Consider the following 17,685-nt stretch of genomic DNA (forward strand, 5'->3'; position numbering starts at 1 on the left):
CAGTGTAATCCCTTGTTGAAAGCACTGAGGCGGTTACAGAACAGCTCAGCTGAAGGAACCAGTGTCTTCCTTAAGGACTATTAAACAGGGCACAAGGCAGCCAACACTGACTGAGGGAGAGTCATACATTTCCACACAGAAACAATACGTACTGATTTAGTCACTGGCAGTTTACTTTCAGTGTGCAGTTTACAATGCTGAGCTTTGTTTCCACACCAGAGCACGTGGGCAGGGAGCAGCGAAGAGAAAGAGGGAACAGAGATGAAAAGTAATGAAGTCAGTCATCAGTGGAAATGGAGCAATCTGAAGCAGCAGTAAACACACACATATACAGAAACACGCATACAACAGATATGCACCTACAGACCCTTTGATGGTGTATTGCAGTGTGAAGTTCAGTTATCCTTAGTTGTATCAGTGGGTAAAGACACACACACACACCACACACACACACAGCATCTACTTCCTTATTATCACATCCAATCAAACTGCTGAGTCAACAGACAGGTAGGGTGTGATGGGACATGATTCTCCACTGGGACACTGGAATGAGTCAATTAGGCCTTAATGAAACTGTTTAGCAGCCGCAGCAAGTTCATGAGTACCTCTTCATTTACACTCCATCATACAGCGGCAAGGGGCCCTTTGAGCAGACACGAGAAATGTGCCTTATACTAAACACCAATGCAAACATTTAGGGTGCCTGTATTTGAGTTTCAGTGAGGCAGAAAAGAGAGGAAAAAGTTACTTGGAGATCAAACAAGAAGTAAATCATTGTCTGACTGCACTGAACTTGCAGATTAACTGCAGATTTCAGGGACCACAGTTTGTTTGAAAGTTCTCTCTAGTGAGCTACAACTGCACCATAGTTCAAGAAGCTGAATTTCCTGTAACATGGTTCTTGGTTTGTTGTTGAACATACGTTATCTTGCACTGATCAGTTATTGTCACTTACTCATAATAAGTGTAAAGGACATCCGATAACTGTACATGAACTTAATATTAATGTGTCCTAACCTTAATTTCTTTGTTTAGAACATTGTGGCTGGTGTTTAATATCACTTTTTGTGGGCTTATGTAGTTACATGATATATGTGATATGGTCTTTGATGCCCTCTACTGGTAATCTGAATGTCTCCAGCCATCTTTCCTCTACTGTTTCATGAGAATGTATCCTTTATTTATTCTCTGCACTTTGCAGCTGTTTTCAAAATCAACCATAAAGAGTTCTCAGACATGGTTACTGTCTGACTCTGAACAGTAGAGTGATCTGGTGTCAGATAAGTAAATTTACTTTCAACATCTAATTAAATCAAGCATTAAAACTTCAACCTATTGGCCTCCATGGTTATATATTCAGTACCCTGGTACAGAACAACAAAACATTCATCCTTTGTTCACTTTCTGAGCAATTCCCATATGTTTATTGCTCTGATTACATTATTTTCCATTCGGTATAGTCCAAAAAATGCATATTTGAATAAATGAAGCACACACACAATTAGAAAAAAAAAATCAAGATTGCCATGTACAAGAAACAAACTGGCTCAGCCAGTGATTTTTTTTCATAAAATAAGAAAAATATTTATAATTACTCTGAAAGCTTCCACACATACTTAATTTCAATAGGTACCACTGTGCCATCATACACATGTACAGTATGCAGCTAAATAGCTGACTTAGTGATCACATAGCTACAGTATCTATATTTTGTCTTTCTACTTGGTCCTTTTCTACCAATGAGAGGACATTAATGTACAGAACATCGCCACCGAAACAAAGCTAATTAAATTTGTTTCAATACCATAATAGTTTGTGGTTTGACACAAACCACCTCAGTACGATGCACTTGACAGTTTCAATAACTTGCTGGATTGCAGCTTTCTGGGTGAGAGTTCTTGAATACAGTACCTGCAATCTCGAAGCAAAGACCTAACAGTATAGACCCTGTTATAGAGTGGTCACGTATTAGTAAGCGTGATCCAGCTGTGAAATGTTGATAATAATGGATCTTTGTGTTTATCAGAGCTGGGGAATGTTATTCACACTTTGCTCATTTTTATAGTGGATGTATGTAATGATTTTTCAAATGACTATAAAACACTACTAGAATTTTTTTTCTGTTTACAGTATTAAAAAGCAGAATTCTCAAGGCCCTTACAGGCTGTCAGTTATACATATTAAGGGATATATCATGTCTGTCCAGAGAATTTTAGACAGCTTCAGGACTCACGGTATACAAAACCCAGCGAAAATGGATTTTTTTAAACACTGAAAAGATAAAATTTAAACATATTGTGCACTGCATAAAATCAGCTGTTTATATCTTGCATAAAAAATATAGGTCCTGAGGACCTTAACACTGTGGCGTTCTACTTTACTGTAGCTGCTTGCTATGTGAACGCTGGTGGAATTTAAGCCCCCCGCAGTTTCTGAACGACTTCCCACACTGTCCGCAGATGTAAGGCTTCTCTCCGGTGTGGATTCGGAAGTGCCTAGTTAATGCACCAGAGTGACGGAAACACTTGGAGCACACCGAGCAGGTGTACGGTCTCTCCCCCGTGTGTATGCGAAGGTGGGTCTTGAGGTTCTCCATGCGGTTGAACTCTCGGTTGCACTCTGAGCAGCGGAAGGGGCTGCAGCCGGGTGGGTATAGCTGCAGTCTGGTCCTCTTGCTTCCTGCTACAGGCTGCTGACAACGCTGCTGGAGCTTCTGCGGGCACTGGCCGCAGTGCCGCCGCAGCAAGCTGGGCAAGTGGAAGGTCTGACCACAGGACTTGCAGGCGAAGAGATTGCCAGTGGTGTGGCTGAGGTTGCGACTGGTCCGCACGTGGACTCCATATATCTGCGGAGGGGCTTCTGGGATGGGAGCTGGTTCTGCTATCTGGAAGATGGGGAACTCAGAGGAGAGGGATGGAAGCTCTGTGGGTGGTGGAAGGCGTGTAGCCACGTTTGGAGGATGAGCTATAGAAAAATACCAAATGTGAGGGGTTAAACTAAAAGAACTTGGAAAACCTTCACACCTTAATAACATTCAAAAACAGATTATGTAGCTGCAAAGTTTGAGTTTTTGTATCCAACTTTTTCTGCCACATATCTTTATGAACAGCTTAGAGCAATATGCTTATAGAAAGTAAATCTGTATTTAGCCATTCTGGCCATCCTATTTATTTAAAGCAAGTTTTTAAATGATTTGATGGTTTGACTGAACTTAAAATGTGGATAATACATTGCTGTTTAGCAGCAAAATTTCAAGTCCAGATGCTAAACACTGGCACCAGCACCTGAATGCTTCAAGATGATGAAGTTTGACCAGCACAACAGTGTATTTTTGTTAACCCCATTTTGATTTGTTGCTACAGATGTGTGTTTGTGTTTGTTTCAGGCATTCATTGTGCCCCTTTCTTACCCTTTGCCAGCCTGGTGCAGGACAGCTGGGTGTCTGGGTCTTGGCTCTGAGTATCTAGAACCTCTGGTTCCCACTCCTCCAGCATTTTGGTCTGGACCTCCGACATAGACCCCACGCTAAAATCCTCCACTTTGATCGACTCTAAACAGCAAGCTGAACCATCTCTCTCCTCCTCCTCTGGCTTCTCCTGCTTCACTGCAACCTGCTCTAATATGGACTTGTCATCAGTGCAGGGAAGTGGTGCCACATGGAGGTCTTGAGCTGTCGAGTCCTGACATGGCCAGGTAATACTTTCCACCTTCACCACACATACACGCGAAATCTCTTCAGTGACCTCTGTAACAAAAAGGTGACAGGGTACACGTATTGAACAAGGCAACACTGAACCTTTTTCTCTATGATTCACCAGGTCCTGAACCTTTAAATAAACAATTTAAAGTATTCATTTACAAATTACACATAATTGGACACATTTTATTTTTAAATAAGTCACTTCAGTTTTCAAAACCCAGGCATTAAAACAAATCAGTATATTAAGTAATACCTGCACACTAAGAGGTGATTGGTCTTCAACAATTCTGACTGAAAAACATGCAGTAGAAACTAACAAGTGTCACTCATTTTGCACCCATCTACAAAATGTGTGAAAAAGTCAGCACTATGTATATGAACATTTCAGCTGTTTTATGCAGTTTCTGTTCATACTTACCCTTTGTATCACACGTATTCTTAGTCTGATGGCAGGAAAACTAACAAAAAAAAAATTAAACTAAATAAAAACTGCATCATACCTTTAATACATCCATTATTTCTTTTTTCCGCTGGGTCTGAAGCATCTCTGACGAGCTGTGTCTTATTCTCATCGCCTGATCTCTGCTCTTCATTTCTGCTCTCATGTTTATCTCGGGGGTCAGCAGGCTGCTGTGCACGGATGTGGCTGGCAGGAGGCGCATCACCTCTGATCCCTCTACCATTATGCACACCGGCCACTTTAGGACTGACACGTATTTGATTGCATTTATGGTGAGGCGGCTGATCTGTATGTTTTGAGGCATTACAGAGTCGCTTTGTAGGGGCAAGGCTCCCACCGCTTTCCTTCATGCGCGCAGAGTCCAACATAGCTTCAGCTCTCTGCAGTCTTTGTTTGAGGGACTCGTTCTCTCGTCGCATCTCTTCGTATATGTCTCCTGCCGTTTGACCCACCAGTTTTTTCACCTCTCGAACTGCGATCTGCACGGCCACTTCAAATGCTCCATGTATCGCTGCAACAAGCTCCTCTTGCAAAGACAGCGCAGCTTCAGCCCCGTCTGGTTTTGACATGGACGGGTGTTTCTTGGTCCCGGTTAGCTGCGGCTTCATGGTGCATTCAAAGACACATTAGCTCGATGCCAGAATTTGTCACTAAAAGCTTCCTGCGACCAACAATTTCTCAGTTATGAACACCTTTTGGTGATGCAGCGTGTTTTCAAGCACAACGATGGGTTTCACTTCCGATGACAGTTCTGCCATCTATTGGTAAAGGGGCTGAACTGCACCAGCTTGTTAAAAATTAAAATAAATAAACAAAAAAAATGGAGCTGACCAAGTGAAATTGAGAAACTTTAACTTTTTATAACGTTTATTATGTGAACAAAACATCCGAAAACTCCCACAAGGTTCAAACGACACGTATAACACCAGACCTGTGGCATTCACAGGCAGGCCTACAGACAGTGTTTCCAGGGCCTCGTCCATTAGTCTCGGCTTTTATAATACTCCAAGTTTGCAAGTATCCAACCAGAAGGCCCGAGGACGGCCAGGGTCAGCACAGTCAGGACGAACACAGACTCCTGCAGGACAGCCATGTCAGCAACTTCAGTTACCATTTAATTCATAAATATGAGAACAATTTAAGCTATAAACGTACATTTTCCAGCCACTAACAAAAATGTGGGAGAAAAACAAACAAAAACAGGCCCCGTGTGCAGACTTACCGTGGTGCCAACGTTATTTTTAGGTGGCTTTCCATAGATGTAACTTGCTTTTTGTTGAATCATTATACCTGCCCTCGGAGCAAAAGCCCGTCGAGACCTCAGCAGTCCAGCAAACAGGCCACACATGTTTGGATTCGAAAGAAAACCGCCCGTATCAGCACCTGAGACAACACAGAGGACAGGTGAGGGCTTTGAGGAGCACGCGCGCTTATAAGCAGACGACACACCTGCTAATTGGTCTGATTTTAATTAGGTTGCCCTCAGGTGGTACAGGAAAAATAATATAGCGAGATGAGTTCAGTGTCCATGTCTGAGGCTGTGACTGTTCTTGTCAAAAGCATTCAAAGATTTGATGGTTTATTGGGAATTATGTCAGAGTTTACAAAGTCAGGGAAAGAGGAACACCCATTACCTTATTTGAATATGGATTCATGATGATATGGCTTATACATAGCTTTGAGAAATTTTAATATAAATGTGGAAAATGAAAATGACTACTGCTGCTAATTATTGATGGGGAATACTGAGCAAATGTGCACTCAGTTTTTTTTTCCATTTCTTTTCTTTTTCTTTTTTATTATTTTGTTGTTTTTTGAAGCAATGACTGAGTGTGACAGTGACAGACTCCCTCTCTCTGATTGCCAGTAATGCCTCTATGGACAAAGGCTCTGGTAAAAGAGCACAACATGGACAGAAGCAGTTGTTTATGTTGTTCGCAAAAGCCTCTTTCAGCATCACAGAGGTCAGACAACAATGCCTACAGAGATTCAACTTTGTGTGCCCATCAGGCTCACATCCACAATGTCATGCACTGTCCTGTGTCAGAGTCACAGCCACAGCTTTCTGGGGCACAGAGAGAGCTCTAAATGAATTTTCTTAAAAATAAAAAATAAAACTCTTTTCAAGCCTTGAAAGTGAAAATGATTCTAATTTTATACCAGTTTATCATCCTTTCTCTATAATGATATAATTAGTTTACATTTTACTTCATCATTCCCAGCAAATATGTGGACAAACTACATTCAGGCTTCAGGATGCAGAGAATGTGAATACCTAAAATATTTAGCTCATGTGTCCTCACTCTCCCACAGATGGTAGGAAAATGAAATTTGTAATGAAATTCGTACATCACTGAGTCTCCATTTATCATTTATGTATTTAGACCAACATTTAAGAGAAGATAATCTAGGTAAACAGAAATCTATAAAAGCAGTCAACATAGGATGTGATGCAGTGCAGTTCAGCGGGCACTAGATAGCAGCAGCCTTTAGCTGCCTACTAAAAAGACTTCATACATGGACGATGGAAACTGTCAGGCATCAGTTTTTAATAAGCACTGCAGGCTGCTGTTGTATAGTATTGTGTGCTGTTTGTTACTGTACTGTCTTCCTCCAGCTTATGATGTATGGCACCATTTTTCTGTCAGCGGTATTGGGTTTGTGGACAAACTCTTTGATCTTCTTTACTGCGTATGTTCAGCTACATGATATGCTGTTAATCAACACCTGATGCAAGAAAATATAGGCCAGTGACATTACTGCAGCTACACAAACACACAATGAAACTTAATTACCAGTGATGGAAAGTTAGCAAATACATTTACTCAAGTAATGTACTTAAATTCAGTTCTGAGTTACTTGTAAGTGACAGAGTTACCATATATGGTTCCTTGCCCCATAAAGAGTTAAGACCTTCTGTCTTCTGTTTGTTTATTTGGACTGTTGTTTCCCTTCTTACTTGCAGACTGACTCTTGCTGTGAGGTGAGCACCTCGGCACTGACGTCATTAATGGATTAATGATTATTCCTTGACGTTCCCCCCTGTGGCTCTACTGACGTGTGGGTTGGAAGTGGGTCGGCTCAGCATTAGCGGGTGTGAAGGTTGTAGTCTGGGTCCTGGTTCAGTAATAAGGTTGTCTGTCTGCCTGCTGCGCATGGTTGGAGTTTGTCTCATTCAAACTACAGAGGGTAAGGTAAGCACTCTCATTATAGCCATAGTTTAATATAATTCTCAGCTTTTTTCCTATAGTGACAGTTAAACTTATTTTTGTTGTTACAGTCAACAGCTGTGAACCATATCAACCATATTGTTATGGAATTTATTTAATTGGTAGATTTTCCAATATGGCATAAAACATTTCAGGGAAATAATCTGATTTCAATGTCATTTCTTATTTTTGCATATCAATACTGCCCAGTTTATAAAGCTGTGTCTCCAAAAGTTTGCATTCTCAAGAATTAGGCTCTAATATTTAATTATTTGGATTGTTGTTTAAGCCGTTTGGTTTCTAAGATAGAATGGTCAAATTTGTTGTCTGCACCACCCAAACTGTGTTTAAAACTTGAGTATGGATGTGCTGGATAATGTCATGACACCAGCATCAGTGTGGAGCTGAAACTATTTTCGATTAACTGATCGACAGGAAATCATTCAGCTACTGTTCTGATAACCGAATACTTGTTCAAGTCTTCTTTGAAGCAAAAATGCCAAAAAACTAATGGTTTCAGCTTCTAAAATCTGTCAGATGTTTGTGGATTTTTTTCACTGTTCTCAGATATCTTATGGCCCCAAACAATTTATGAAGAAAATGACTGACAGATTCCCTGCCAATGAAAATAACTGTTAGTTGGAGCCCCAAATAACAGTGCATGTGCATGAGTGCCACTTCTCTGCACACTTAAGACTCATAAATGATGAGATAAGATTGTCATACAGGAAAGGGTGGCAGAGTTAATTAGGTTTTTTGGCTGCAGCTCTGGAAATGTGTCTGCGGGCTGAAGGATTGAGCTTTTCTTGTAACTGTGATCTCTTTATTTTGACCACTTAGGTCTATTTCCTTTACCCCCACTCCCCGCCCCCCCTTTCAACTTACTTTCCTGTCAACCCTCTTACCTTCTCCCTTGATATTGTCCTCCTGTTCTCATCTCACCAGTTGGAAGTTGTCCACCCACACAACATGGCAGAGGTCCCAGCACCCACCTCCACTGAGGACGGTTTGCCTGTGCAGTGGAAACTTTCCAATCGACGCAGCAGGAAGCCTGGGTGCTCCAATATTTTTACAGGGGTCAACTTGCACCAACTGCACAGGCTGTTCAGAACAGCAGGAGACAGAGACGCTGAACATCGGGCGAAGTTGGTTTGGCAAGGGATGGATGCAGATATGGAGGGAGCAGAGGAGAAGAGGGAGGAGGAAGGGGAGGAGAGAGAGGACGAGGCTGGACTTGCTCAGGCCTTGGTGGGGCTCAGAGTCCGAGCAAGGAATAAAGCAGGTTTCAGAGTGGAAGGACACAGAGACCACAAGTGGCTCAGAGCATCAGGATATCTCAGGTAAGTGACAGTGTCAAATGGCAAGAGGGCAAAAAAAAGTAAAGAAAGGATGTGAAAAGTGATGTGTAGACGAGGAGTTAAAAAGAAATGAGGTGAGAGATTCTCTTAATTCTTCGTTATTAGTTGCAAAGTGGTTCTCTGTCCTCACCTTGCTTATTAATAATGAAAAACACTGTCATCAGGTGAACGTCTTGATGTTCAAGACCCTGTCTAACTTAGATCCAGACTCCCTCTGCATCATAAAATGAAGTGTGTAAATTGTCATGTGCCTAACAAACTCAGCATGACCTCACAAGACTGTGTCCTCTTCTCTCTGCATACCACTACACACACACACACACACACAAATGCACACTGCTTTCAACATTCCTCACTGAGATGAAATTAGATTTGTTGGGGGAGTAATGAAGTACCACAGAATGGTAAAATGGTTTCATGAGTCCACAGGGCGGTGTAGTGATAACAAAATGGCGTACAGCAACAGTTTTTTTTAGCCATGCTATCGGTGTGCCTGTAAAGGTGGTGATGTTGGTCTGTCAACCGGTCCACCACTTTGGTTCAGACTGAAATATCTTAACAATTATTGGACATACATTATAGTAAAGTTTTGTCTAACATTATAAAGTAATTTTGATAGCAATGCTCCACTACACCACATATCTGTATTTCAGTGGCTACTTGGCCATTCAAATTTCCACAGACAAATCACTGAGGTCTGCCATCCTAGAGTAGCAGCACCATTTTGAAGTTATAGCTACAGAATTATGCCTCCTGACACATTATCGTATGATCTTCATCAGTGACATTCTTGGAGTCATCTGGTGTTTTGATCTGAACGCACGCAGTTGACACAATAGCATATTAATGTGGGAAAATATTGTACAATATGTGGGCCTGTAATAATTTAGCTAAACCAGAGTTACTTTCTCCTTGTTCCAGGATTGAGGAGCCGTTATCCGACTACACTGTTGAGGATGAGGTGGCCGACCTAGCGCCAAGTACGGGGGAATTCCTGTTGCCCACTGAGGAAGACATCCCAGAGCACCAAAATCCCTTCAAGCCCTCCTCATGGAGGTTGGGTGTGGCAAGGCAGGACGGTGCCAGAGACTCTGAACGCTACCTTCACCGCATCCTCCACTAAAAGCTCATTGGAGTTTGGAATAACACACAGTGGCAAGAGATGCAGTGAAGTCAAGAAATACATACAGGACTGATTCCGCCTGAAAGGACACAGTGTGTTCCTACTTTTAGCACCTTCAACTAACATGTACTCTACATGTTAGACCCCAGCACAAAGACACACCAGTGAACTCTGCTTGGGGATTAGTCCAACTATTATAGGTAATTTAAACACAGCCATGTTGGCTGTAGATTAGCACAAACATCAGAATGAAACCAGTTTTGTTTTTGAGCTGGTGTGTAAACCCTGAAATGATGGAGCACAATGCCTTAACTTACCTGCCACAGCAGGGAAGTTAATACTGAAATGACCAAATGAAGATGCCATCAATCATTCTTTTTAAAACCTGTCTTAACTGATTTTTTTGGCTGGCTGAGGGCAGCAGGACCAAGCAGGACCAAGCAAACCACCAAACACAAACTTGATAGTACCATGATATTACCAACTTATTAGTTGATATGGAGAACTTGTTAGCAAACACTCATTTATTTACACACCTAGCAGAGCAACGTTGGCATTCTGTTGAGTCGTGTTTCAGTCCACCTGAATGGAAGTCATGTGTTCACTCTCTTTTAGCTCTGTTTTTGGTCTGCACAAACTCCTGAGGGAGATACTTGGATCTTTAGCTGCCGAATGCTCCACTTTCTTCATCAGCTAGTCGCTAACTGTGTCTGTCTGCCATGTGGTCCTGAGCAGGTGACTTTGCCAGAGCTTTTTCACTGAAAACAGCTGCCTGCAACAGCTGGACACAATGCTGATGAGGCCTGTGAGACTGGACCAAAATAGTGAAGTTGAGGGCTTTAAAATTGAGCATTTTAAACAACGAGCTGGAAGATACTGACATGCTCTGTCAAGCTAGAAGGAACAATAATCTCTGTGGATTCATCAACAGAGTGTTCATTAACAGAATCCTGAAAAGCATGTGAAGTCTGGCTGAATTTTTCTTTTTAGTGTGGTGTGACTGTGTCTGATTGTAAACTTTTCTCATTCCCAAACACACAAGTTGTCTGTATTAATGGAATATGTTTTAATTATAATCTATCATTAAATATTACATACAAATTATACAGTGCATTGTCACAATACATTTCATGTCAGTTCAGTACAGCAGGAAGTTATTTTGTTGTTTACTTAGGGCCACCCCACGAGCCAGAAAATGAACAGAAATCAACACGGCTGAGACAAACTGGAGCTTTTGGACTGGGAGTCACTCACACTGCCACTTGCAGATAAGATAATTTAGTCTTCTTCACCAATGACTTAACTCATCAGTGTAAGGGGACAAATTAGGTGAGCCAAGCATACTAATCTGAGCTTAACAAACCATTTGTTTCTTTCACCTAAGATTGCTGCTGCTTTCTAACATCACCCAGGATGACTTGCAGATTCAAATCTAGACAGTTAGGAGAAGCAATGAGTAACTGTGAAACTGGTTCACATGGCTTGTGTCCATTTCCTAAATCTTTAAGACTTAACCACAATGAACACTTCTCTTATTTGTTAAAAAATAAAATTCTGATCTTCAATAGTGGCTCTGATGCCTTCACCAGCCCCGTGCTTTGGACTGCAATGCTGGGGGGGGGGGGGGTATGTAGATGAATATTAAAAAAGGCAGACAGGTATGAAGAAAAAAAAAACATGGAATGCAACACCTCTGATCCAACAAAAACAACTGTATAAGAGGCTTTTGACTGGCGTGCATGTATGTGAGCAAACATTATGTGCACCCAGGAGTCCAACAGAAAAGTCTGACATCTCACTGAAATCTTTCTCTCTCGACAGAGGTACAGAATCTTTTCCATTCAGACGTTAATTCCTCACTGACATCCACACAAGGCACAGAGGCAAAGAAGGAAGGTATGTTGGGAAATTCTTCCTCTTTTGGCCTCATCTCTCCACCCATTCATCCACTCTCTGTAACCAAAATATCCACAAGGAGAGGAGGGGAGGGTGATGATAATATCCACTTCTGGGACAAAAACCTGCACTCTCAGATTCTGTCCCTTGTTCTGTCCAACTGCACATCTCACTCCTTTCCCCAATCCGGCTTCCTGCTGTTCCTCCTTTAACTCTTTGCTGCTTGATTCCTACCACCAGGTGAAGAACGGTCTTCTGCTCTGGAAACTCTGTGTATAGGACTCACTGTTGGCTCTCTGAGGTGCTCTGGCTGTTTCGACGATTACCGGGGGCATCTGGACCAACTGGAGGGGCGTTTTACCATCCTTCAGAGCTTGGCACAGGTTCAGAATCTTAGTATGAAAAGAGAGACAAAGAAGTGTGTCAAAAAAAAACACTGTGGTGAATTACTGTTTTAAAGCAAAGAGAGTCAGCCAAGAAGGAACAATGATAGAACAATGATAGGAACATTTGTTTTACAAGGAGTACAACTTCCCCTATTTGGCTTCAGTTCTAGATTTTGTTTTCAGGATAGATGTTAGAAATCTGAGGAGAAAACTCACCTGTCCCCTCATTACGGCTACTTGTCTGTGAAACTGTCCTCTGTCGAAACCAGGGTCTTTCTGCGAGAGACAGAAGGCAAGAGATGCATGTGATACAGAACGTTTACAGCCACAGAACTGAGTCATCCTCCTCTCCATCTTGAATTTCCCCTTATTTCAACATCTGCATCCATTTCTCTGCCAGATTCTAAAATTGCTTTTCTCGACGTACAGGAGACGTCGCTGAATCCTTAATCCAAGCACCTCCTTACCTTGAATAGTTCATAGAGGTCTTCCTCCAGGTCTTTGATGAAATTTGGGTCAGAGAGTTTGGGCAGGACCAGCTCTCTAATTTCCTGGGAGAAAGGAACTTTGGCCTGGGAAAGCCACGCCCAGTAGAAGGGGTCTGGTGATTGGGCAATGAAACCGGGAATTAATGACTACATACATTATGTGTAAAGCCTTAGAAAGTTAACAACAGAGTGATGGAGTAGCTGATCTATCTTAATATTTTCTGGAAAAAATATCTTTAAAGACACTTGGGGGAACTTTAAAGAAAATAGGACAAAATTAAGAGCAATATAAAAACATATACACATTTAGAAACAACGGTAATAGAGAAATAGACAAATATACTGTATGAGATATGGGACAAATGTAACAGATGCTATAGCAGTTTTCACACTTGTAAAGAGAGAAGCTGTTTCTTCAAAAGAGTCAATTACATCCTGCTGAGAGCGAGAAATGATTGGTTTAGACAACGTCAGTGTAAGTGCTTACAGGCTCTCCAAGAGTCGGGGTGTTTGAGGGGGAAGGCGAGGCCGTTGTCTATGGCTGCCAGCTTGATGATGGGATCCTTTACTACCACCCAGTCTGTATCCTGCAGAGAGGGCGTGAGGGTACAGGTAGGAAAACAATTATTCATAAAATATATACATACTGTAGGCACAACAAAAACAAGTATCTAGCCACATAATGACCATTTCAAAAATTCATGTCAAGGTTTTGACGGTGTGCGTGTCAGTGTAGCCTCACCCTGTTCCCAACAGGATCCATGGGACAGTCGTACTTCAGCAGCCAGTTGTCATTTCCCCTGTCTGCAATACAAAACAACAGATTCAAATTCAACCCAGAGTAACAAAGTCCGTATAACATCTTAGTAAGTGCTTAATGAAGTACTGGGATCTTTTATTTAAGCAAAAGCAGCAATTCTATAAAACGGAAGCAAGAAGTTTTGTCAGCAAAATGCACTGAACCCATTTCTTTAAAGCATCAAAACTAACAGTACTCAGTAAGGGCTGAATGGTGCCCTGTTATATGATGCTTATTATAGGATTATTACTACTGATCATTGTGTAGCCAGTAACTATACCTATCAGATAAATGTGGTGGAGTACAAGTATTAAGTAGCAGAAAATAGAAACATTCAAGTAAAATACAAGTTTCCCAAAATCGCACTTCAAGTACTTGAGTTAATGTACTTAGTTACTTTCCACCGCTGATCTGAATGACACTATACATTCTAATAAAAAACTAGGTTTGCTCTACTTTGAACACATGCCTGTGTTCCTGATGATGTAATCGAGGACTACGAGCCGCTCAAACTGCAGCTGGAGCTGACGATTGGTGTTTTCAGGCAAAGGCTCCGCCTCGAACCTCCGCAGCCAGAAATCTGCATCCTTGTATCCGTCCACAAAGAGCTGGAAGGAACCAACCTAGTGGAAGTGAAACAGATATTAAGGTGTTTCTGTTACATACAACACATGATTTCTGACTTTTCATGTGAATCTCAGACCAAACACAGATATTGTGACAGCACATTTGTGCATCGTTTAACTGTAAATATCCCAGTTAAAGTCATTTACAGGCAACAACTTCATACACTTTCTCTGAGGTTTTTTAAAGTCATTCAGAGAAAAACAAGAAAAGAAGAGGAGTCAAAGTAGAGAAGACACAGAATAACAGAATATCCGACACTGAACATCATAAACTAATAATATCTAACCTTTACCAGCCATTGGATAAATTGTGTGTATGTGGTGAAAAATACACAAATTAATCACTAAAAGAAATCACTTGTGTAATAATTTGTCAGATTACCTTTGGAGGCAGTCCAATCCTGTGGAAGCGCTGCCCCACTTTAGGCACCTTCTCCAGGGCTAACCTTTTTCCTCGAGACTTGACCCTGTCTATGGCACTGTAGTTGAATGTTTCACTAGCTAGATACACCACCTAAAGGTGAGAAGATGCATTAGGAGACAGAAAATGTGCTCTTGTAACATTGTGGTAGCACTGTGTGTGTGCATACCTTAGTCCTAGGAACAATGTTGAGCTCCAGTTTCTGATCGACCAGGCTGGCCCCGGCCTCTGAGAGGTAACCCTGGTTCAGGACCAAACAGTCGCGACCAAAACAGCAGGGACAGCACAGTTTCTGGAGCCACTTAGTCCACTTGGGATTCAGCTGGCCATAGGGCTCTTCATTTTTGGGTTTGAACACGCCTATGATCTTCTGCGGAAGGAGAAAGTGTAGGAAAAATGAGCATGAAACATTGACGAAGAGGCTCAGTACTGGAACATTTCGGAATGAATTTAAAAAAAAAAAACAGTTGTGTATGAGACAATTATTTGAATATAAAACTGAAACACAGAACTTACACAGGGGCGATGCAAAGGTAAATTATGCTGGTGGAGCTATTTTAAGTTGTACTTTTTAAACTGTGAAAAATATTTAAAGTCCCTGTAAGTGACATGAGCTGAAGCTGTCCACAGCCACTGTGCTTTATAGAAAATGAAACTGCAAACTTTCTTTACAGCCTACAGGGGACAAGTGTTTGATAAGCAAAGGGCCGATTTGGGAGCAGTGTCACTTTTGACCTGTATACAGCCATTATGTGTTGCAGTGTGCGAGTATGACACACATACAGCGATTACAACATGAAACTTGGTCATAGAAGAGAATTATATCCTCACACAGAGAGCTAGCACATGACTACTAAGCACAGTGGTGACTAACTAAAGAAACCGGAGAGGTGGGGGGGTTGGGTAAGGGGAGCAGGTCACTGGATAAAAGCTAAAAACCTCACGCAATAAGCCTACAATACTCAATTCTGTTTTGTAAGCTTTTAATGAGTGGAGAAAGTGGTACATAAAAGACATGGATTATCTTGTCTTTAACAGACTGAAAATACAAGTGAAAGGAGTGAGGATTGAGCCACAAGGTCCAAAAACACACTTCCTATTTTTTTTTATTATTTTTTAACGTGAACTGAACACAACACACGCTGCAGACAGGGATTATGGCGGCAGGAGAGTGCCTGTGAGTTGCACAAGACTTTTATTGGTCGACACCAGCGGTGCTGATCAAAGTTTACTGTCAATAATCTGGCAGGACTGGAAAGTCACGAGATGTTGTAGAGGGTGACAAATGAGAAGGAATGCTCTATAACGATCCATGAGGTGATTTATTGATTTGTCTCGACCGTGTAGCAATTTGAAAATGTTGTAGAGCGCTTGCAGAAATAAAGTGATTACAAGTGCTGAAACTAAACAGACACGTGAGCTTAGCATCTTCTGTTTGATCAGATGCTTAAGACTTTGTTCTTAGTCCAGAAATGCAACAGAGAAAGAACAAGAACAAAACTGGAAAACCACCTGAGTTAACAAGTGAGACAGCATGTCATCCGTGACTGTGTTGTTGTTGACATCAGTGTGACAGTGTGATTACCTGACTCGTCAGCAAGATCTGAAATGAGGAACACCTGCCAGCATAGCACATCACAATGATCATAAAGGAATTTAAGGGGGAGCAAAGCAAATGGATCAGGAAGTTTGAAAATACTAAAATGTGAATGTGCGTTGATTAGGTTTTCAAGAAATACGGGTACTGTATTTAAATAACCTCACAGGTTTGGTGTAAGCTAAGTTAGCTAGACTGAAAGCCTGCTGTCAAACATGCAATAAATACAGGAAGACGCTGACAACATGGCCAGTGAGCTAATCAGAAAGTCACAGAGCCAGTTAAGGAGCTCTTTGGGAACACAGGGTGAGGAGGTGGGATCTGTGTGTGATAGGTGCTGCAGGATGACTTTGGCAACAAAGAGGGGTTATACGAAGACACTGATCCAAACAGCAATTAGAGACTTACATTTTTTTCTGTTAATTTTTCTCTTTTTATTTAAGCGTTGTGTATTGTGTGCCATTACTTGGAGTACTCATACTGACAATGTTGTTGTTGATGTGCTGTGTATGTGTGTTTTTCAATGAACTGCAAATAGGCCAAAGACAATTTTACACCTTGATGGTCAATAAAGTTGTATTCTATTCCAAAAATAACGGTTGTTTACTAGTTTACACCTGAAAATGTAGGTTCATCTTTTGTTTGCATGCCTTATCGCCTATTTGCCAAGTCATGACAGGCTAGTTGGAGGAGGCCTTTCGCAGAAGCGACTAACACTTAAATCAAAACACTCTTTCTGTCTCTCAATCAGTGCATCACACGCAACTTAAGATTTCACGGATAAGCCATCAGATAACAAAAGGTACCGGTAGCATGGCAGCAGCTGTCGGTTATCAGTAGATGTGAGTTAGCAGCTGCTCTTCTTACCCCCTGTGAGTCTTTGACAAAATAGCTCCCACTGGATCCCTGGTAGATCCTCTCCGGGTAGATCCCCTCCTCTATGGCTCGCTCGGCCTTTCGGATGATCTCTCTGAACTCGGGATCCTCCGGGAACTCGTTCCTGTGCGGCTCCCGCGGCGAGCTCCCGCGGTCCCGGTCCAGCAGTGGCTGTCTCTCCCGGCTGCGCCCCGGGCTGCCGGCCGGGATGCGCACTACGGAGCCCGGTGTACCTCCAAACGCGCCCCGCGGGCTGGTGGGCTCTGTGGGACAGTAGCTGAAATCACCGGAGTCCCGAAGCGGAGAGACAAGCGGACTCGTCTCGTCCATGTCTTTGGAGGTGGGCGAGGAGTTAGTCTAACTCCCGAGGAAAGACCAGGAATGGAAAAGAGGAAAAAACAGAAAAAGGAGAGAAAGTAGGACGGTTGTTATGTTGGCTAGCACTGACGCTGGCTAACAAGGAAACTCAGAGGGGAAAAAAAGAAACATCAGATGACTGTCAGCTTCCGGGAAGAGGCAGGGTCCGTTGAGTGTTTTGATTTTTAACCAATCAGCGTTCAAATGCTGCTGTCAACAACCTAATCTGTGGCGCTGATTGGACACAAATATTCCGACCACGGAAGGCACGTGAGTGCACAGTTAACCCAATCAATTAACTCAATATAAAAACAACCTTTGATAAATATTTTCAGGGTTATTATGGGACTGTGGAATAATCATTTTACTTGCAGCTGTCAGACTGGTAA

General features: G+C 42.0%; 2 protein-coding genes across 2 annotated transcripts; both read right to left on the reverse strand.

Moving 5' to 3' along the window:
• Positions 1-1,420: 1,420 nt before the first annotated feature.
• On the reverse strand, positions 1,421-4,873 carry si:ch211-284e13.5 (uncharacterized protein LOC793850 homolog). The gene is made up of 3 exons (XM_041036514.1): positions 4,201-4,873; positions 3,410-3,745; positions 1,421-2,964 (listed from the first exon to the last, which is right to left on the reverse strand). Exons 1-3 carry the CDS (start codon positions 4,766-4,768, stop codon positions 2,378-2,380), a joined length of 1,491 nt encoding a protein of 496 aa, XP_040892448.1. The 5' UTR covers positions 4,769-4,873; the 3' UTR covers positions 1,421-2,377.
• A 6,022-nt stretch (positions 4,874-10,895) lies between these two features.
• On the reverse strand, positions 10,896-17,421 carry pi4k2a (phosphatidylinositol 4-kinase type 2 alpha). The gene is made up of 9 exons (XM_041037104.1): positions 16,931-17,421; positions 14,636-14,836; positions 14,428-14,559; positions 13,889-14,042; positions 13,363-13,424; positions 13,108-13,207; positions 12,600-12,733; positions 12,349-12,408; positions 10,896-12,138 (listed from the first exon to the last, which is right to left on the reverse strand). Exons 1-9 carry the CDS (start codon positions 17,267-17,269, stop codon positions 11,977-11,979), a joined length of 1,344 nt encoding a protein of 447 aa, XP_040893038.1. The 5' UTR covers positions 17,270-17,421; the 3' UTR covers positions 10,896-11,976.
• Between the last annotated feature and the right edge of the window lie 264 nt (positions 17,422-17,685).

The sequence above is a fragment of the Toxotes jaculatrix genome, chromosome 4, assembly GCF_017976425.1.
Source record: "Toxotes jaculatrix isolate fToxJac2 chromosome 4, fToxJac2.pri, whole genome shotgun sequence".
Taxonomy (NCBI): domain Eukaryota; kingdom Metazoa; phylum Chordata; class Actinopteri; family Toxotidae; genus Toxotes; species Toxotes jaculatrix.

What these genes read in the sequence shown, in the direction of transcription:
- si:ch211-284e13.5 (XM_041036514.1), bottom strand. Translation starts at nt 4,768, where the DNA reads ATGAAGCCGCAGCTAACCGGGACCAAGAAACACCCGTCCATGTCAAAA. An exon ending in AAATAATGGATGTATTAAAG is followed by an intron (nt 3,746 to 4,200) that starts GTATGATGCAGT and finishes TTTTTGTTACAG; the next exon opens with AGGTCACTGAAGAGATTTCG. An exon ending in CTGCACCAGGCTGGCAAAGG is followed by an intron (nt 2,965 to 3,409) that starts GTAAGAAAGGGG and finishes ATTTTTCTATAG; the next exon opens with CTCATCCTCCAAACGTGGCT.
- pi4k2a (XM_041037104.1), bottom strand. Translation starts at nt 17,269, where the DNA reads ATGGACGAGACGAGTCCGCTTGTCTCTCCGCTTCGGGACTCCGGTGAT. An exon ending in TGGATCCTGTTGGGAACAGG is followed by an intron (nt 13,208 to 13,362) that starts GTGAGGCTACAC and finishes CCCTCTCTGCAG; the next exon opens with GATACAGACTGGGTGGTAGT. An exon ending in ACCTCTATGAACTATTCAAG is followed by an intron (nt 12,409 to 12,599) that starts GTAAGGAGGTGC and finishes TGTCTCTCGCAG; the next exon opens with AAAGACCCTGGTTTCGACAG.